General features: G+C 35.5%; 2 protein-coding genes and 1 long non-coding RNA gene across 5 annotated transcripts in view; 2 read left to right on the top strand and 1 right to left on the bottom strand.

Moving 5' to 3' along the window:
• LOC138751615 (chromobox protein homolog 3-like) overlaps nucleotides 1-6,112 on the top strand; it is a 39,067-nt gene extending 32,955 nt beyond the window's left edge. For all 3 annotated transcript variants that reach the window (XM_069914136.1, XM_069914137.1, XM_069914139.1), the window contains one exon: nucleotides 5,013-6,112. In XM_069914136.1, the coding sequence (XP_069770237.1) occupies nucleotides 5,013-5,142 (130 nt within the window). In that variant the 3' untranslated portion in view covers nucleotides 5,143-6,112. The remainder of the gene's footprint in view (nucleotides 1-5,012) is intronic.
• LOC138751616 (uncharacterized) lies at nucleotides 4,107-7,918 on the bottom strand. Its single transcript, XR_011350083.1, has 2 exons — nucleotides 7,753-7,918; nucleotides 4,107-4,256 (listed from the first exon to the last, which is right to left on the bottom strand). It is a non-coding gene; the product is annotated as an uncharacterized lncRNA (long non-coding RNA).
• Nucleotides 7,919-8,024: 106 nt separating this feature from the next.
• snx10b (sorting nexin 10b) overlaps nucleotides 8,025-22,785 on the top strand; it is an 80,088-nt gene continuing 65,327 nt past the window's right edge. Inside the window, exon 1 of the mRNA XM_069914135.1 lies at nucleotides 8,025-9,320. Coding sequence (XP_069770236.1) covers nucleotides 9,203-9,320 — 118 coding nt within the window. The 5' untranslated portion in view covers nucleotides 8,025-9,202. The remainder of the gene's footprint in view (nucleotides 9,321-22,785) is intronic.

Raw genomic sequence — 22,785 nt, 5'->3', positions numbered from 1 at the left:
ACTAAGAAATAAATATGGAATTTTGCAAAATACACTTTTTTGCTATTTACAGTAGATAGGATGTTTGCAGGAAAAATTAAGTCCAACTATGCACTTACCGGCTTGTAGTGAGTTGGAGTTGCTTATTAGGAAAAGATATACTAAGAAACTCTGCAAAGTATCTTTAACTGCAAGCAGGTACAGTACAACTCTGATAATCTGAAATTGGATTCTCTGAAATCATCAGTTATCCGAAATTTTTTCAGAGCCAAACTGACCGGGGACCTTGGCTACCACAGCACCAACAGTGGACCTAGGTCTCACGGACAGGAGCAAGACCCTCGATCTCCTGGCATGAGTGGGGCCTCAGTGGGATCATGTTGATCGACGGTGGCCAGCATTTTTTTTTTTGGTGGGAATTAAACATTATTTTAATGGTTTAAAAAGCCTTACCGTTTGTTGTTGTTTAAACACTGTGACAAGTGATTGGCTGTTGCTGACCGGTTCTCTGAGGGGTTGGGGGGGTGGGGGGAAGGGAACGTTTATCTGAAATGGGCCCAGTGCTGACAATTTTGGATAATCGGAATTGTACTGTCCTATCAAAAAGGAGTTCGTATATCAAGACAGAAATGGGAAGTTGATTTGAATATTATGATTGAGAAAAGATAGGCAGAACTTTGTCATGACTGTATGACATGCTATCAATGTTAGGTATAGTTTAATTCAATACAATTATATTTCACACCTCAGCAATTGTAAAAAATTAAATTGGATTTATCAGATACATGTTTTAGATGTGATGAAATAAGAACCTTCTTGGTTCTACTTGGTCATGTTCTAAAGTTTGAACTTTTGGGAGGATTTGGGAAAATTTCTGGCACAGATTACTAGTACTGTCTTTCCATCTTCAAATTCTTTGTTTAATCAATGCCGTGCTAAAATCTTGAAAAAAAAATTAGTGCTTTTTCATGATTAACCTCAGGCGGGCCATTATTCTGCTTAATCATATGCTGCTCCCAGAATTATCTCCCGTTCTCAATGGCTTAAAAGGCTCACCAGGACTGGTCTTGGTCTCTTCGCTGGCTCTTCTGGGTCTAAGTGTTTGATGAACCTGTTGTGTACTGGGCACTGACCACAACCTCATATAGAGCTTTCGGCTCAGAGGTATTGGTACTCCCTCCTCCCCTTCACCCCCCTGCCCCCCAATGCGATGCAGCAGTTAGCATACTTTCCACTGCACATCCATGTACATTTCCAATGACAAACCGAACCTCCAAACTCATGAGGGAGTAGAGGTGCTGATATTCTTTCTTCACTATGACTTTGGCATGATGGGTCCAAAATATTATAGCCTACAGTATTAGGTAGGAAATTGTTTGTCAGGTTGAGATGAAAGCTGTAAGGCTTCATGTTCTAGTTATAGTCCAGTGTAAGAATGAAATTGGTGGATTACTTGAATGATTACCTTTGTGAAACTATACAACTATGTGGATGCATGAAATTGGAAATGGTGAAGGCAATGATCACAATGAAAACAAGGATGTAAAATTTACCTCAACTAGCGGAGACCATTGATTAATGAGTTAGAACATGGATATCACATTTTTGAATTGCAGCCAATAGTGATTATTCGAATGCACTGCCGACTGATCTCCATTCATGGGTTAATTGAGGTCAGCCAGAAATATATTAGAATAGTTTTGATAAATATAACAAATGTTGAGAATTGTGGGATTAGCTGAGCTGTGACCTCCATTATGGAGAAGGAAATGGGTGTCTTTGGAAGACCGTAGATCTCAATTTGAGAGAAAACTATTATGAACAACTTCTGTACCCGATAATTCCTTGTGTTAAGGACAGGGCTACTGGCTTAGGATTTTGTTGCAGTGATTGAAAACTGTGGTTTTAATTTGTCTTAGATTTGGTCAGAGAAACTTTCTGTTTTCTGTTGCATAATGTTAGTTTAGAAATAGTGAAATTGGGATACAAAGGTTTGGTAAAAAGACAAAGTAGTTAGGACCACATCAGAGGTAGACACTTGGACTACAGATGCAGGGGTGGGCATCGGAAAAAAGTCATTGCAAATTAATTTATAAATAGATAAACGGGAATGGAACCAAATAACTGTAGGTGTGGTCCAACCCAGTTGAGTGCAGGTGGTTGATGGTTGAAAAGCATTTGGATTACCCTGATCCAACTTGATGCAAACAGGAAATAATACTGGTTGGATATGGCTTTGAGAATGGAAATGGCAGGTCAAGGGGTTGACTGAATGTAAATAGGTTTAAATATTTTTGTCAGGTAATAATTTATTTGGCTTACGTGAGTCAAAAGTTAATGACCATTGCCCAGTACCCCTATCAATAGGAGAAAGAGGAAGTAAAAGAGTCCCTTCAGAGACACTTAGTGTCTAGATTTGCCTCTGCAGTCTCCAGTTCAAGCCATCGGCAACCCGAATTCCAGATCTGAACCTCAAATGGTGTAGGATTTTTAAAAAATCATGGCCACACAAAAGACTTTTTTTGCCATCTATAATGTATTTTCTTTCCTGGGGGAAAAAGCCAGAGTTCAAATACCCATATTTGCCAAATTTATGATAAACTCTTAAGGCATAAAGAGAAGTCAGAAACTGACCTAGAAATTAAAAAGGGATGCAAACAGATCTTTGCTAATTTGGTTTAAGAAATTTAGAGTATAATATGAAAGTTGTGAAATTGTTATTTTGACAGGTGAAATATGGAAATAGTAAGAGATTGCAGTGCTCTGAGATAGAGTATGTAATAAGGGGAACTAACAATGGTACAATTTATTGCTTGGGGAAATTGAGTACCAAAGTAGAGGAGTTTTGATGGGCAATGGTGAGACCATGTTTCGATTGCTAGCTACAATATTAATCTCCTTATTTAAGGCATTGGAAGCAATTCAGGAAAGATCCACATGATTGATTACTAGAATGCTTGGTTGTCTTACAAAGAAAGGTGGCCTTGTATTCTGGAGAATGGAAATGTGATGGGAGGAAATCAGGTCTTGGTAGGGAGGAGGGGAAAATGGGGTTTTAAAAAATGTGAGTGTGGAAAAAGCTTTTACCCTCAGTGTGGAGTATCTGAAATCCTCAAAGAGTGAAGGAGGGAGATAGAATCTGAATTTTTTTTAATGGGAAGGTAAATTATCGAGAAGATGAAAAGTTATTGTGGGTAGATTAGGTTATAATTCGATGTGGCCTGATCTACCTTGGTGAATGGCAGAGCAAACTTGAAGGGAGGGAGGAGTAATCTATTTCTGCTAATTCATGCGTTTATATCAGAAGAATATAGAAGTTCACAGAAGTAGCACCTGGAATGGTGAAGTTTTTCTTGAGGAAAGGATTGATATTTTTCTGTGGCAATTGGGGGAGGGAGAGGAAATCTTGTTAAGAGAAGATCCTGATAAGACTTGAAGTTTCCTTTTATGAAAAAAATCTAAACCAGGAAGGAATTGAACATTTTAAGGAGTTTATTTTGAGAGTTGAGTCTGGAATTCTGGACTCTGGGTACACAGAGGTATGTGATATATTTATTAGATATATATATAAAAAGTTTGTTGTAATTTAGCCATGTAAATAACCAGCTCCACAGTTCAGAGAAACGCTATCTTGTTTTCACTATGCACTGCAATGGCTAGGGTATGAATGATAAATACACACAACTTGTCTTGAATTCTTCCTCAAAGGCACTGGGGATTATTGAGAAGCAGGTGAAAGGTTACCAGGAGGATATGGGAATGTGATTGCAATCTGATCACTTGGAATCTTGTTAAATGGCAGAACAGCTTTGAGAGTTTAGATGGCCTACTATGACAATAGACAATAGGAGCTGGAGTAGGCCCTACGGCCCGTCGAGCCAGCACCGCCATTTTACAGATCATGGCTGATCACTACTATCAGTACCCCTTTCCAGCCTTATCCCCATAACCCTTAACTCCTTTGCTCTTGATTACGTTTTTAAAAATCCGGGCTTGTACATATTTTCTTAATATTAGTATTATTGTTGCTGGGAAAATTGATAGAAAGTAAGGAGAGGGAATAAATTTGATCTGCTGAATGGTAGAATGATTAAGTGACCAAGAATTTGAGAGTGCAAACCCATTGATAGCAGTAATAAGATGTTTTTATTTATTTTGTGGGGTATGAGCATTGGTTTATCTCAAAGTTACAGTGAGGTGGTGATGAGCATCTTCCTGAGGAAGTCCAGTCCTTTTTTTAATTGCATTGAGTGGGACTTCATGAAGGTCCTAAAGATCTGCAAATGGGAGTAACAGAATCATCATTTGAGATGACAGGCCACAGAGAAGTACTGAGTTGAATCAACATTAACTATTACATGAAATTTCACTAATGTTAAATTAAATTAATTTTCAATGGAATATTCTAACAACCAAGAACAGAGGTTAGTGTGGCTTAGAAAATTAATTGACCAATGGCCAGAAGCCTGTGGTCATTCTTTGGGAGAGAGAAAAAACATGCATCTACTGTTTGGTTGCAGTGGGTTCAATTTATCCCTGAGAAAACACTTCAGAACTGAGAAATAAAATGAAACTTCTTTTCACATATCTGCTTGGTTGTTGAATGGTTTAAGTATATTTGATACTCAGATTTCCATTTTCAGTACTTTCCTTTCTGTTTTGACCTTTTTTAAATTGGCAATGTTGTGGTTAAATTTTAATTGGCAAATATTATTTTGGGAAACAGTTTTGAGGAATATTGGATTTTACAATATAGATTTTATTTGTACATTAAAACGTGGGATTTTAGTGAGCAAGTGCAAAACAATTGCCTATTTAAACTATCCATCGACTGACAAGCAGTTTTGTAGCCAGCAACAAAATAATCTTGTATGTTTAATGTGGATCTCAGTTTGGTTTGCAGTATTTTCACTTTGGTTATAACATTACTTCTGCTGAATGTATGTAATTAAAGTTTGCTTTCAAAAGTTTGTCTTCAGAATGTTTATGCAGCTAAACATGGTGTAAACATTTCTCATTTGATTCTTCATTAGGAAGGATTCTGATGATGCAGACCTTGTCCCATCGAAGGAAGCCAACGTTAAGTGTCCACAGATTGTGATTGGATTTTATGAAGAGAGATTGACATGGCATTCCTATTCTACAGATGATGAGGAAAATTAACTGCAGGGTGCATTATAACTGAAGGATATTGTGGAGAAATTTTGAGTCTGTTGTTCAGAAGTACTGTTTTTGCCCAAGTTTATAAAATCTGCGCTTGAAGTTTAAAATTCAATTTGTTTTTTGCCCATTGACTGCAAGTGATTTGAACCCGGAACATTGGAATACATTGACTAAATGTGCAAATATCAAATGTACTTCTCATTTTATTGATGTTTACCCAAAAAACTTTGTGCATATCACAAGCTTGATATCCATCTTGAAGATTTGAGGTTAAACTCATTTCACCATGTTATCAAATTTTTTTGTGTATCTATTTGCTTACATTGTCTTTTTGTTTTAAAAACTAACCTGCAAGTAGGAACAATAATATAAAGCTTTTCAAGGGATCACTTCCAACTTGCAGTATCTGTCTCAGCAAATTATTCTGGCTATTTTAATTCTTAAATATCAGTTTTCTGAAGTCATTGTGATAAAGTTTCATTGGTATTCGTAGATGTGTGATTTTTAAAATATAACTTGACGTGCACTATTTCTGTGGAATCGGAGCTCACTTTGCTTTAGGAATGGTTCGAATTGTGAAACTGATCAAGAATACAAATTCAATGAGTCTGCTGTTGTAATGCAACTGCTGAATTGAAACTTGAATACTTGGTTATGTTCCTAAATGCCATTCAACATGTGTGTTAAAACTATTCAAAGCCCTCAGTTTGTATATATGAAACGTGATTTTGAAATAACCAATCAGCTCAACTTCTGCTCAAATGCTGAGCTGATGCTGCAAACTACTCAATTTAAGGAATTCTGACCAGGTTTGAAACATGGGTTAATTTTTAAACCTGAACTATTCTTATTTATAAATTCAGATTTTATTGTTTTTCTTTGAGTACTTGTATATGTATTTCCTTGGTTCTTTATTTCTTGTTATCTGCTGAAAAAAAAACATTAAATAAAACTATTTTGTCTTTTCAAATGCAAATTTCAGATTTATTGCATGCATTTTAATGGTGTCAGGAGGTAATAATTGGACCTCTTTGTGCGATCATAAGACATTTCTGGCATGATCAAAGATAGTTGGAGAAAACAATGGAACACACTTTCTCAGCTATCTTTCTTGGTCACCACTCAATTCCATGTTTTGTTCTCTCCTTATTGTCCGTTTCTTTGTTAACTAGACAACTCCACTAACATTATTGCCTGAACAACCTTGGTCTTCAAGATGCCGCATCTTGTAGCATGTTTGTTTTTTCAATTCTGTACAGGTGAACTCCAATCAAAGGCTGCTTGCTATTGAGTTTACACTGCGTTTTTCTTTCTTTTTTTCTTTTTTTAATTTTTCACACCATAAATCACATTAGCCATGATATACACTATTTCTTTTTCACACATATACAGTGACTTTTTCTCCCCCCCTCCCTCCTCCCAAGCCACCCCCCCACCCCCCCCTCTCATCCATTTTAGGTATACAATCTAGGTTGCATTAAGCCAGTCAGACAATGTTGTCATTCAACAAAAATACACCAGAAATTCTACTGAGTCCATTCTTTTCTTTCCTTCTCCTTCCATCAACTTGGGTAATGTTTGTCCCCGGTAGGTTTTCGCTATTGTATTTAATGTAAGGCTCCTATACTTGTTTACACTGCGTTTGATACAATTGTTGATCCAGTATTTGTATACCCATGGAGCAACAGTTTATGTTGCCACTTTATGTGGGGGTGGGGGAAATAAAGAGTGCATATTGTGTTGTCTAAGTGTTTTTGATCAATGTTCTGCAATTAGGTTTGTGTACGTTCCATCTCTTGACTATAACCTAATTTTTCTTGTTTTTTTCAAAGCTGCATTTTGAACATATGCTTTTTTTCATTCTCCATGCTGATTCTTTCCTGTCTATTTCCATCATCCCTACCCCAATCCACTTTTCTGCTTTTCGTCTGTCATAATTTGGGCTTCAAATTCTCTTTGAGAAGCCTTAGTTTGACTACCTTAAGACTCTGGAGGTTTATTGAATTGCCAATTGTTTGAGTTCTGCATGTATTTCTGGTGATTTATATAAAAAAAAATGATTAAGGTGAAGAAGATGCAGAGAAATTTACAAGGATGTTGATACATCAGGAAAATATTAACTGAGTAAAAATTGGACTCTTTTATTTGGAATGGGAGCAGCAGTGGGAATGCATTTCAGATGTACCTGCATAAAATTTGTGAAAACTACATTGAACATTTTCTTTAGTTGCTCAGTTGAAAAAACAAAGGAGGCTGCAATTAAAGAAATGGCTAAGACCAGCAGTGGAAGGAGGATTCTTTTTTGTTCCAGTGCATAAATAGAATATGAAACTCACTACTTGAAAGGGGTAGGGTGTTAGAGGAAAACCACATTTAAAATGGATCTAAATGTATATTTGGGCAGGTTATCTGAATACAGACATTGGGACAGTGAGTTTGTCATAATGGACACAATGAACTGAATAGCCTTTGCCTTTGTACATTTCTGCAATGCAATGACATTTTCAGTGAATGATAGAATTATTAAATGTGATCCTTTTGTACTCCCAGGTTCTTCTATTCCCTTAGACAAATATTAATTCCATTTTTTTTAGTTTAAATGGTAGTCACCATATTGAGATGAAGATCTGTAAAGCTTCCTGGAAAGTCCATCTCAGGAAATAACCATGGAATTGAGGCGGCGCACATCCTCATGGCGAACCAGCCCCACTTGTATCACCACGTGGCAGGGCAGCCATGGGGAAATGGCGTCGTCAGAGGTTTCTCTCTGACTCCAGCATCCCTTCCAGTGTGCACCCTGGGCAGCGATTATGACATCACAATGCACCAGGTGACTGAGCTCATGCTGTTTAAAGGGATGTGATGAATTTGAATAAAAACCAATCATTTACGAGCCTCAAGGTGGTGGTTGTGTCTCTCTCACTGCTTACACTGCCACAGTGGTGACCCCGACAAGCCCAGACGGCAGAGCTTAATGCTGTCTCCATCAAGCTTCCCCCTTTTGGACACACCAACCGAGAAAGTGATTCAGGCAGGCAGAAGCACAGTTTCAACTCCGCAACATCTCCACAGAGGCCATAATGTTTTACCATGTCATGAGCGCTCTGGACCAAGATACGGTGCCAAGGGTGGACAACATCCTCCACCACCCCCCCCCCCCCAGCTGTGGGCAAGTACACCGCCCTTAAAAATCTGCTGCTGGGAACTTTTGGGCTCATCCCCCAGCAACTGGCTTCCAGGCTCCTACACCTGGATGGGCTTGGAGACCGTAGTTCTTTGGTGCTGAAGGATGAGATGCTGGCCCTGGCAGAAGACCACAAGCCTTGTTTTCTCTTCCACCAAATATTCCGAGAGCAAATGCCAGAGGACATTCGGCTGCACCTTACGCATGAGGACTTCTCAGACCCGAGAAAGGCAGCAGCCCGTGCAGATGCCCCCTGGGTCTGGGAACTAGCAGACCACCCCCAAGACCAAGCCAGAGGAGGGCCAGTTACCCTGGTGCTTCTACCACTAGCACTTGGGAGCACAAGTCCATAAGTGCCGCCAACGCTGTGGGTTTCAGGGAAACTACCAGGCCAGCTGCCGTTAATGGCTGCGATGGCTAGCCGCACAAACAATCTCTTTTATGTGACAGACAGGTCCACTGTCCGCTGATTCCTGGTGGAGATGGGCTGAGCTGAGTGTCCTCTTCCCTTCCCCACCCCCCCCCCCCTCCGCATTAGAGACTCTGACTCGATTTTTGCGGTCCAACCCTTAGGGCAACCAACAGTTCCACCATCAGGACCTTTGGCACAGATCCAGATAGGGAGGGGGGAGAAGTTCCACTGGAGGTTAGTCCTAGCCTCCGTGGGCACTGGGCTCTTGGGGGTAGACATCTTGAGGGCTCACGGTCTCCTGGTCGATGTGAAGGGCAATAGACTGGTCAATGCTTAAACATTCCACTCCACACGACTGGACACAGCAGACACCTGCAGGCCAGAAATTGCCACCGTAGCCACTGCCTGAAATGAATTCGCTGACATTCTCTGTGAGTTCCCCACCATCCTAGAGCCACGTTTCAATGCCGCTGTGCCCCAGCATGGGGTCTTCCACCACAAAGATGAAAGTAGATAATTGCTTTTTTTTTTTGCAGGAAACTCGCTTAACCAAAAAAGAACATTTAAAATCGAAGAGAGTGGGTTAGTCATTTAATTTAATCTTTTAATTCTAAAGCACGAGGAGTGGCGATTTTGATTCATAAGAAAATACAATTTGAACTCTAATCCTCGTTGGAAACAGCTGGTTGAATTTTAATGATTAATTGTAAATTGTTTGCCAAGTCATGATCTTTGTTGAATGTGTTTGCGCCTAATGTTGACGACGATGAATTTGTGTCTGAAGCTTTCTTAACTCTGAATCAAGCTAAAGAAAATATTTTGATTGGTGGAAATTTCAATTGTGTATTAGATCCATTATTGGATAAATCTCTGAAAACTTTGGAAAAAATCAAAAGCAGCGGTCCAATTGGTTTCTTTGATGAAAGATTTAAATTTGATAGAGGTTTGGAGAAGGTTAAATCCTATTGAGAAACATTTTTCATTTTATTCTTTGCGTCATGATTCATTTTCAAGGATTGATTTTTTTTGGCATCAGCACATTTGCAATCTCTGTTTACTCAAGTTGAATATAAGAGTAGAATAATTTCTGACCATTCATTGTTATTTATTTCTTGTGTTTGGCCAGAAGTTACTCAATCAACTTTTTGGTGGAGGTTTAATGCAATGCTATTGAAAAAACCTGAATTTTATAAAATTTATTAAGGATCAAATTGCTTCTTTTCTGGATTTGAATAGGAATACAGTTCAGAGTAATTTTACTTCATGGGATGCTTTGAAGGTGTTTTTACGTTGTCGAATTATTAGTTATGCATCAAAAGAAAAATTTTTGGCAGAGGGTTAGGGTTAGATAATAAAGCAGTTTTAACTAAATTGAAGCTATGATATAACATTACAAACATATCGATATGAACATTTGATTCCAAGAGTTAAGCAATGTTATTAGTTAGGGGATAGAGCTCATAAAGTTCTAGTGTGGCAATTGAAAACAGAACAAGCATCAAGAACTATTAATGCTGTGAGGAAAGATAACTAAGTTACTTTTAAACCTCAGGAAATTAATGACCAATTTTTATCTTTATCAGAAATTGTATAGTGCTGAGGGAGTTCAAGATGATGGTTCTATTGAATTTTTTTTGTAGGATTTAAATTTGCCAATATTAGGGAAAGATGATGAGGAAATTGGATTCTCCTTTTATGGATTTAGAGATAAAGGATATTTATTCAACAAATGCCTAATGGGAAGCCTCCTGGAGATGATGGGTTTACTGTTGAATTTTATAAAGTTTTTTATGATGATTTGTCTCCTCTATGGACATTCTTCCGCAGGTAATGCAAGAACAAGCTTTATCAGATTCATGTTTGAGTGCAATAATAACGGTTATACCAAAAAAAAGACAGACCCTTTCAATGTAGCTTTATATCGGCCAATTTCTTTATTGAATGCAGATTATAAAATAATAGTGAAATTATTGGCAAATAGACTTGCTAAGTATTTACCTCAATTGGTACATGTAGATCAGGTTGGTTTTATTAAAAATAGGTATGCTTCCAATAATAATATTAAGAGTGATTTCACTGATCAATGTATCACGTCAACAACTCAACCTACCAATGGTAGTTGTTCTAGATGCTGAAAAAGCTTTTGATCAGGTTGAATAGAATTTTTTATTTAAAGTCTTGGAGAAATATAAGTTTGGACCCTTTTTTGGTTAGGTAAAGGCATATAATCAGTTGCGAGGGTGGCGACAAATGGTCAAACCTCTGTTATTTAAATTGTCGCGTTCAACTCGTCAAGGTTGTCCCTTGTTGCCAGCTCTATTTGCGTTGGTCATCAAAACATTAGCTCAAGCAATTAAGGCAGAATGAGAAAATTAAAGGTATAAGGATAGCAGATGATGAACATGAGATTAACTTATTTGCTGCTGATATTTTGATATATTTAATTAATTTGGAATGATCTTTAATTTATTTGCAAGAATGTTTAGAACAGTATGGTGAACTGTCAGGATATCAAGTGAATTGGGATAAAAGTGAAATATTACCAATTTCTTTTTTAAACTTTATTTGAAAAATCATTAGTAATAGTACAGGATAGAGTCAATAACAACATTTTTGTATAAATATATATAAAAACAATTCAAAAGAAAAAATAATTTAAAAAAAATTTAAAATCAAATTTAAGTCCTCTCCCACCCCATCAGCCAGCTCTCTTAAGGAGAGCCAAAAATATATAAGCAAACTAAAAATATAATAGATCAAAGTACATCTAAATGCATATGCTCCAAATATGGTAACCACTTAATAACAAACAAATAATTATCATGCAGAACATATGTAATTTTTTCCTTAACAATACAAGCTTTCATTTCATTATGTTAATCACTATTATCTTTCCATGTACTTGCTACCCATTTTCGAGCTACGGACACTGCTAAATATACAAATGCAATTTGAAATTTATCCAACCCTAATCCCTTTAAAGGAATCATATAACCCATTTTAAAAAATGGATGGATCTAATGGTAACTTAAACTTATACAATTTTTCCAAAATTAACTTAATTTCTTTCCAAAATGGTTGTACATACACACAGGACCAAACAGAATGTAGAAAGGTTCCAACACATGTACCACATCTAAAACAGGAATCTGAATTACTGAAACCATATTTTTTCAATTTATCAGGAGTTAAATATTACTGATGTAAAAAATTATAATTAACCATTCCATTCTGTGCATTCGTCAATTTAGTAACACTATCATGGCACATATCCGTCCAATATTCTTCAAGAAAAACAAAAGTTGGAGGAGTCACGTGATGGAGTAGTGGCCGGACGGTGAACTCCAGCCCTCTCCAGAAAAGTCGGGAAAAACAAGAGAAAATACAAAGGCACAGAAATACAAGTTAAAGAAAAGTGAGTATAAAGGTGGAATGAAGATGGAGACAAAAGGAGAAAAATCAAAATCAACGGAAAGAAGAGAGGAAGAGAAGACAACGGAGGAAAAAGGTGAAGGCCTTACCTGTCCGAAGAGGCCCACTGTGGAGAGAGGAGCCCACTACCTCAGGTCGGTAGAAAAACTACAACAATGGCTCACAGAGCCGAGTAAAAGTGCGCAACCGCGCATGAAAAAAAACACACCGACGGGAGGGGGGACCAGCTGGGGAGTTGATCTCCACAGCCGGCAACCTCAGCTGCAGAACACCTGCAGCAAGAAGAGACCACAGAAGACAATGGAAACAAGAAAGAAGAGGAGGAAAGGGCATCAAAGAAACAACAGATGGCCAACCCAGAGGAAGAAGAAGAGGAAGAATACAGTGAAATAGATAAAGGGAAAGGCAAGGTAAAGGATATACTTGCTCTTGTTAGAGGATACATGGAGTCATTTAAAGAATGGCAAACACAGGAATTCAATGATTTAAGAAGAAGAATAAACAACACAGAAAAGAAAATAAATAAAATGGATATGACCTTAACAGAAATGGGGAAAAAAATGGACAAGATGGAAGAACGGGCAATAGCAGCAGAAATGGAGGTAGAAGACTTAAAAAAGAAATTGGAGGAATCTAATAAAAAAACTAAAGAGACACAAGAATTACTAGCCCAAAAAATAGATATAATGGAAAATTATAACAGAAGAAATAACATAAAGATAGTGGGCCTTAAGGAAGATGAAGAAGGCAAGAATATGAGGGAGTTTATAAAAGAATGGATCCCTAAGGCCCTAGGATGTCCAGAACTACAGCAAGAAATGGAAATAGAAAGGGCACATAGAGCATTGGCCCCTAAACCACAACCACAACAAAAACCAAGATCTATTGTAGTAAAATTCCTAAGATATACTACAAGAGAAAAGGTACTGGAGAAGACAATGGAAAAAGTAAGAGAGGGCAACAAACCACTGGAGTATAAAGGGCAAAAAATCTTCATATATCCAGATATAAGCTTTGAACTAAAGAAGAGAAAAGAGTTCAATACAGCAAAAGCGATTTTATGGAAGAAAGGATATAAATTTACACTGAAGCATCCTGCGGTATTGAAAATATTTATTCCAGGACAACAAAACAGACTGTTCTCGGATCCAGAAGAAGCACGAAAATTTGCAGAACAATTACAAAAATAGACGGAGGGATGAAGACGGGTAATGAGAGTAAAAATGATCACGATTGATATGTATGTGGGTAAAGACAAAAATAGACTGAGGGATGAAGACGGGTAATGAGGGTAAAAATGACCACGACTGATATGTATGCAGGTAAAGAGGTATAAGAGTGAATAGAGACAATGGGCATACGTGAAAGTATCTGTAATTAGAGGAAAACATAGATAGTATAGACAAGAATTAATAAGGGAAGGTAATGGAATAGAGAGAATAAGGAGGGAATTAAAAGAGTGACCTTTGTGACATATGAAAAGTGAAATCTTTTCTGGGAGGGGGCTGGGTGGGGGAAAAGAGCGGTCACTGCAAAATCAGTTGACGCTTGCGAGTGGATTCGCAAATCTAAATGGAGAGGGGAGATGTGGTTGTCCGACAAGGGATAAAGGACAACTCAGGAGGGGAAGGGGAGATTGGGAATAAAGAAGATAGAAATAGGAGAATAAGGAAAATGTTGGATGTTGTAGGAATGTTGTCTGGTAAAGAGTTGAAAATAAGAAAACAGAAATGGAAAAGGAGGAAAGGTAATGATGGAAAAATGGAAAGAGAAGATAAACAAAATATAAAATGGCTACGCTGAACTATATGACTTTAAATATTAATGGAATACATAACCAAATTAAAAGGAAGAAACTACTAAATTTACTGAAAAAGGAAAAAATAGATATAGCATTTGTCCAAGAAACACATTTAACTGAATTGGAGCACAAGAAATTAAAGAGAGATTGGGTAGGACATGTAACAGCAGCATCGTATAATTCAAAAGCAAGAGGAGTGGCTATATTAATTAGCAAAAATGTGCCATTTAAAATAGAAGAGGAAATAATAGATCCAGCAGGGAGATATGTTATGATAAAATGTCAGATATATTCAGAGCTTTGGAATCTACTTAATATATATTCACCTAACGAAGAAGATCAAAAGTTTATGCAAGATATCTTTTTGAAGGTAGCTAATACGCAAGGGAACATACTAATAGGAGGGGATTTCAATCTGAATTTGGATCAAAATATGGATAAAACGGGGAAAAAAATTAACAGGAAGAACAAAGTAACCAAATTTATAATTAAATCAATGCAAGAAATGAAACTTGTGGACATATGGAGGAAACAAAACCCAAAAGAAAAGGAATACTCATACTACTCGACTAGACATAAAACATACTCAAGGATAGACCTATTCCTGTTATCAGCCCACATACAAGGGAGAGTTAGGAAAACGGAATATAAAGCTAGACTATTATCGGACCACTCACCCCTGTTATTGGCAATAGAGCTAGAAGACATCCCTCCAAGAATGTATAGATGGAGATTAAACCCCATGCTACTTAAAAGACAGGATTTTAGAGAATTTATTGAAAAACAATTAAAAATGTACTTTGAAGTAAATACGGAATCAGTGGAAGATAAGTTTATACTATGGGACGCAATGAAAGCATTCATTAGAGGGCAAATAATAAGTTATGCAACCAAGATGAAGAAGGACTATAATCAGGAAACAGAGCAGTTGGAAAGGGAAATAATAAACATAGAAAAAAAATTAGCAATAAAGGAAGATACAACCAAAAGAAGAGAATTGGCGGATAAAAAAATAAAATATGAAACATTACAAACATATAAGGTGGAGAAGAATATAATGAAGACAAAACAGAAATATTATGAACTAGGGGAAAAAACACACAAAATCCTAGCATGGCAGCTTAAGACAGAGCAAACTAAGAAAATGGTATTGGCAACAAGGAAAAAAGACAAACAAATTACATATAATCCAAAAGAAATTAAGGAAAACTTCAGAGAATTCTATGAACAATTATACCGAACCGAAAACGAAGGGAAAGAAGGGAAAATAGATGAATTTTTGACTAAAATTGAACTACCAAAACTACAAATAGAGGAACAAAATAAATTAACAGAACCATTTGGAACAGTAGAAATACAAGAGATAATAAAAAATTTACCAAATAATAAGACACCAGGAGAGGATGGACTCCCAATAGAATTCTACAAAACATTTAAAGACCTAATAATACCGCCCCTCCTGGATGTAATCAACCAGATTGATGAGACACAAAACTTACCAGATTCATGTAAAACAGCAATAATTACAGTGATACTAAAACAAGGGAAAGATCCACTCTCACCAGCGTCATATAGACCAATATCTTTGCTAAACACAGATTATAAGATAATAGCTAAACTATTAGCGAACAGATTAGCAGAACAGGTACCGAAAATGGTAAATTTAGACCAAACTGGATTTATCAAAAAAAGACGCACAACAGACAATATTTGTAAATTTATTAACTTAATTCATGCAGTAGAAGGAAATAAAGCACCGGCAGTAGCAGTTGCTTTAGACGCAGAGAAGGCCTTCGACAGAGTAGAATGGAATTACTTGTTCAAAGTATTGCAAAAATTCAGTTTACCGGAGAAGTATATTAATTGGATTAAAGCATTATATAAGGGACCGTTAGCGAAAGTGACAGTAAATGGACATGTATCAAAGCAATTTAACTTAAGCAGGTCAACGCGGCAGGGATGCCCACTATCACCATTATTGTTTGCGCTAGCTATAGAACCACTAGCAGAATCGATAAGAAGAGATAATAATATAAAAGGAATAAAAATAAAAGACAGGGAATATAAAATCAGTCTGTTTGCGGATGATGTGATAGTGTACTTAACAGAACCAGAACTATCTGCAACCAAGATGAAGAAGGACTATAATCAGGAAACAGAGCAGTTGGAAAGGGAAATAATAAACATAGAAAAAAAATTAGCAATAAAGGAAGATACAACCAAAAGAAGAGAATTGGCGGATAAAAAAATAAAATATGAAACATTACAAACATATAAGGTGGAGAAGAATATAATGAAGACAAAACAGAAATATTATGAACTAGGGGAAAAAACACACAAAATCCTAGCATGGCAGCTTAAGACAGAGCAAACTAAGAAAACGGTATTGGCAACAAGGAAAAAAGACAAACAAATTACATATAATCCAAAAGAAATTAAGGAAAACTTCAGAGAATTCTATGAACAATTATACCGAACCGAAAACGAAGGGAAAGAAGGGAAAATAGATGAATTTTTGACTAAAATTGAACTACCAAAACTACAAATAGAGGAACAAAATAAATTAACAGAACCATTTGGAACAGTAGAAATACAAGAGATAATAAAAAATTTACCAAATAATAAGACACCAGGAGAGGATGGACTCCCAATAGAATTCTACAAAACATTTAAAGACCTAATAATACCGCCCCTCCTGGATGTAATCAACCAGATTGATGAGACACAAAACTTACCAGATTCATGTAAAACAGCAATAATTACAGTGATACTAAAACAAGGGAAAGATCCACTCTCACCAGCGTCATATAGACCAATATCTTTGCTAAACACAGATTATAAGATAATAGCTAAACTATTAGCGAACAGATTAGCAGAACAGGTACCGAAAATGGTAAATTTAGACCAAACTGGATTTATCAAAAAAAGACGCACAACAGACAATATTTGTAAATTTATTAACTTAATTCATGCAGTAGAAGGAAATAAAGCACCGGCAGTAGCAGTTGCTTTAGACGCAGAGAAGGCCTTCGACAGAGTAGAATGGAATTACTTGTTCAAAGTATTGCAAAAATTCAGTTTACCGGAGAAGTATATTAATTGGATTAAAGCATTATATAAGGGACCGTTAGCGAAAGTGACAGTAAATGGACATGTATCAAAGCAATTTAACTTAAGCAGGTCAACGCGGCAGGGATGCCCACTATCACCATTATTGTTTGCGCTAGCTATAGAACCACTAGCAGAATCGATAAGAAGAGATAATAATATAAAAGGAATAAAAATAAAAGACAGGGAATATAAAATCAGTCTGTTTGCGGATGATGTGATAGTGTACTTAACAGAACCAGAACTATCAATAAAAGAACTATATAAGAAATTGAAGGAATATGGAGAAGTGTCGGGATACAAGATAAACGTAAATAAAAGTGAAGCAATGCCTATGAATAACGCGGATTTCTCAAAATTTAAGGAGGAATCCCCATTCAGATGGCAAACGCAGGCAATAAGATACCTAGGTGTGCAAATAAACAAAAATCTAGGCCAATTATATAAACTCAATTACAATCCACTAATGAAAAAACTACAGGATGATTTAGAGCATTGGAAAGAGCTACCACTAACACTGATAGGAAGGATAAACTGTATTAAAATGAACATTTTTCCAAGGATACTATACTTATTTCAGGCATTGCCAATACAACTGACAGAAAAATTCTTCAAAGAGTTAAAGAAAATAATAAGGAGATTTTTATGGAGAGGGGGGAAACCGAGGATAGCACTAGACAAATTAACAGAATGGTATAAACAAGGAGGCTTACAATTGCCAAACTTCAAAAATTATTATAGAGCCGCACAATTAAGGTACCTATCAGATTTTTATCAAACAAGGGAAAAACCAGACTGGACGAGACTAGAATTAGATAAAATAGGGGAAAAGATACCTGAACACATATTATATAAATGGGACGAAAAATTGGTACAACATAGAACTTCTCCAGTATTACACCATCTCCTCAATATATGGAAGAAGATACATGTAGAAAGAAATAAAATAAATTACCAAATACCAAAACTAATATTGACGCAAAATAAGCTACTCCCTTTTACAATAGACAACCTTGCCTTTAGAAAATGGGAAAAAAAAGGGATTAAAAGAATAGAAAATTGTTTTTCAGGAAGTAGATTCTTATCCTTTGAACAAATGAGAGATAAGTACAATATAACGGGAGATACAGCGCTGGCATATTACCAACTGAGATCCTACTTGAAAGATAAATTAGGAAGCAACTTGAGTTTACCAGAGGGAAGTAACCTTGAATATGTGATTACAGATACAATGTTAATCAAAAGATTTATAAAAAATATGTATATTAAACTGCAAGAAAAGGAAAATGAGGAAACAAATGGTAAAACTAAACAAAAATGGGAACAAGATTTAAATATAAAGATAAAAAAGGAAACATGGGAGAAATTATGCTCTGGAAAGATGAGAAATACAATAAATACGAGGCTGCGTATGATACAATATAATTGGTTACACAGACTATACATTACACCGCAAAAGTTAAATAAATGGGACCCAACAGTATCTGATAGATGTTTTCGATGTAAAAAAGAAAGGGGAACAACAATTCATGCAATCTGGACATGTGAGAGAGTAGAAAAATTTTGGGATGATCTCAATCAGATATTAAATAAAATAACAGAAAACAATATACCAAAGAATCCAGAGATCTTTCTCCTAAGTAACATAAAAAATAAAGAATTTGGAATTGACTTGGAGGATGCACAAAAAAGATTTGTTAAGATAGCCCTAGCTGTAGCAAAAAAATGTATTATGTCAACCTGGAAATTGGAAGATAATTTGAAAATACAACAATGGTATATAGAAATGAATAAATGTATTCCATTAGAAAAAATAACATATAGTTTAAGAAATAATATTGAAATATTCGAACAAGTATGGGAGCCTTACATTAAATACAATAGCGAAAACCTACCGGGAACAAACATTACCTAAGTTGATGGAAGGAGAAGAGAAGAAAAAAATGGACTCAGTAGAATTTCTGGTGTATTTTTGTTGAATGACAACATTGTCTAACTGAATTAATGCAACCTAGATTGTATAACTAAAATGGATGAGAGGGGGGAGGGATGGGGGGGTGGCTTGGGAGGAGGGAGGGGGGAGGGAGAAAAAGTCACTGTAAATGTGTGGAAAAGAAAAAGTGTATATCATGGCTATTGTGATTTATGGTGTGAAAAATAAAAAATTTTAAAAAAAAAAAAAAAAAAAAAAAAACAGAACCAGAACTATCAATAAAAGAACTATATAAGAAATTGAAGGAATATGGAGAAGTGTCGGGATACAAGATAAACGTAAATAAAAGTGAAGCAATGCCTATGAATAACGCGGATTTCTCAAAATTTAAGGAGGAATCCCCATTCAGATGGCAAACGCAGGCAATAAGATACCTAGGTGTGCAAATAAACAAAAATCTAGGCCAATTATATAAACTCAATTACAATCCACTAATGAAAAAATTACAGGACGATTTAGAGCATTGGAAAGAGCTACCACTAACACTGATAGGAAGGATAAACTGTATTAAAATGAACATTTTTCCAAGGATACTATACTTATTTCAGGCATTGCCAATACAACTGACAGAAAAATTCTTCAAAGAGTTAAAGAAAATAATAAGGAGATTTTTATGGAGAGGGGGGAAACCGAGGATAGCACTAGACAAATTAACAGAATGGTATAAACAAGGAGGCTTACAATTGCCAAACTTCAAAAATTATTATAGAGCCGCACAATTAAGGTACCTATCAGATTTTTATCAAACAAGGGAAAAACCAGACTGGACGAGACTAGAATTAGATAAAATAGGGGAAAAGATACCTGAACACATATTATATAAATGGGACGAAAAATTGGTACAACATAGAACTTCTCCAGTATTACACCATCTCCTCAATATATGGAAGAAGATTCATGTAGAAAGAAATAAAATAAATTACCAAATACCAAAACTAATATTGACGCAAAATAAGCTACTCCCTTTTACAATAGACAACCTTGCCTTTAGAAAATGGGAAAAAAAAGGGATTAAAAGAATAGAAAATTGTTTTTCAGGAAGTAGATTCTTATCCTTTGAACAAATGAGAGATAAGTACAATATAACGGGAGATACAGCGCTGGCATATTACCAACTGAGATCCTACTTGAAAGATAAATTAGGAAGCAACTTGAGTTTACCAGAGGGAAGTAACCTTGAATATGTGATTACAGATACAATGTTAATCAAAAGATTTATAAAAAATATGTATATTAAACTGCAAGAAAAGGAAAATGAGGAAACAAATGGTAAAACTAAACAAAAATGGGAGCAAGATTTAAATATAAAGATAAAAAAGGAAACATGGGAGAAGTTATGCTCTGGAACGATGAGAAATACAATAAATACGAGGCTGCGTATGATACAATATAATTGGTTACACAGACTATACATTACACCGCAAAAGTTAAATAAATGGGACCCAACAGTATCTGATAGATGTTTTCGATGTAAAAAAGAAAGGGGAACAACAATTCATGCAATCTGGACATGTGAGAGAGTAGAAAAATTTTGGGATGATCTCAATCAGATATTAAATAAAATAACAGAAAACAATATACAAAAGAATCCAGAGATCTTTCTCCTAAGTAACATAAAAAATAAAGAATTTGGAATTGACTTGGAGGATGCACAAAAAAGATTTGTTAAGATAGCCCTAGCTGTAGCAAAAAAATGTATTATGTCAACCTGGAAATTGGAAGATAATTTGAAAATACAACAATGGTATATAGAAATGAATAAATGTATTCCATTAGAAAAAATAACATATAGTTTAAGAAATAATATTGAAATATTCGAACAAGTATGGGAGCCTTACATTAAATACAATAGCGAAAACCTACCGGGAACAAACATTACCTAAGTTGATGGAAGGAGAAGAGAAGAAAAAAATGGACTCAGTAGAATTTCTGGTGTATTTTTGTTGAATGACAACATTGTCTAACTGAATTAATGCAACCTAGATTGTATAACTAAAATGGATGAGAGGGGGGAGGGATGGGGGGGTGGCTTGGGAGGAGGGAGGGGGGAGGGAGAAAAAGTCACTGTAAATGTGTGGAAAAGAAAAAGTGTATATCATGGCTATTGTGATTTATGGTGTGAAAAATAAAAAAATTAAAAAAAAAAAAAAAAAAAAAAAAAAAAAAAAAACAAGAGTTAAGCAATGTTATTAGTTAGGGGATAGAGCTCATAAAGTTCTAGTGTGGCAATTGAAAACAGAACAAGCATCAAGAACTATTAATGCTGTGAGGAAAGATAACTAAGTTACTTTTAAACCTCAGGAAATTAATGACCAATTTTTATCTTTATCAGAAATTGTATAGTGCTGAGGGAGTTCAAGATGATGGTTCTATTGAATTTTTTTTGTAGGATTTAAATTTGCCAATATTAGGGAAAGATGATGAGGAAATTGGATTCTCCTTTTATGGATTTAGAGATAAAGGATATTTATTCAACAAATGCCTAATGGGAAGCCTCCTGGAGATGATGGGTTTACTGTTGAATTTTATAAAGTTTTTTATGATGATTTGTCTCCTCTATGGACATTCTTCCGCAGGTAATGCAAGAACAAGCTTTATCAGATTCATGTTTGAGTGCAATAATAACGGTTATACCAAAAAAAAGACAGACCCTTTCAATGTAGCTTTATATCGGCCAATTTCTTTATTGAATGCAGATTATAAAATAATAGTGAAATTATTGGCAAATAGACTTGCTAAGTATTTACCTCAATTGGTACATGTAGATCAGGTTGGTTTTATTAAAAATAGGTATGCTTCCAATAATAATATTAAGAGTGATTTCACTGATCAATGTATCACGTCAACAACTCAACCTACCAATGGTAGTTGTTCTAGATGCTGAAAAAGCTTTTGATCAGGTTGAATAGAATTTTTTATTTAAAGTCTTGGAGAAATATAAGTTTGGACCCTTTTTTGGTTAGGTAAAGGCATATAATCAGTTGCGAGGGTGGCGACAAATGGTCAAACCTCTGTTATTTAAATTGTCGCGTTCAACTCGTCAAGGTTGTCCCTTGTTGCCAGCTCTATTTGCGTTGGTCATCAAAACATTAGCTCAAGCAATTAAGGCAGAATGAGAAAATTAAAGGTATAAGGATAGCAGATGATGAACATGAGATTAACTTATTTGCTGCTGATATTTTGATATATTTAATTAATTTGGAATGATCTTTAATTTATTTGCAAGAATGTTTAGAACAGTATGGTGAACTGTCAGGATATCAAGTGAATTGGGATAAAAGTGAAATATTACCAATTTCTTTTTTAAACTTTATTTGAAAAATCATTAGTAATAGTACAGGATAGAGTCAATAACAACATTTTTGTATAAATATATATAAAAACAATTCAAAAGAAAAAATAATTTAAAAAAAATTTAAAATCAAATTTAAGTCCTCTCCCACCCCATCAGCCAGCTCTCTTAAGGAGAGCCAAAAATATATAAGCAAACTAAAAATATAATAGATCAAAGTACATCTAAATGCATATGCTCCAAATATGGTAACCACTTAATAACAAACAAATAATTATCATGCAGAACATATGTAATTTTTTCCTTAACAATACAAGCTTTCATTTCATTATGTTAATCACTATTATCTTTCCATGTACTTGCTACCCATTTTCGAGCTACGGACACTGCTAAATATACAAATGCAATTTGAAATTTATCC

Source organism: Narcine bancroftii, chromosome 1, assembly GCF_036971445.1.
Source record: "Narcine bancroftii isolate sNarBan1 chromosome 1, sNarBan1.hap1, whole genome shotgun sequence".
Classification (NCBI taxonomy): domain Eukaryota; kingdom Metazoa; phylum Chordata; class Chondrichthyes; order Torpediniformes; family Narcinidae; genus Narcine; species Narcine bancroftii.
Note: the sequence above shows the minus strand (reverse complement) of the source record. Positions and strands in the feature narration are given on the sequence as shown.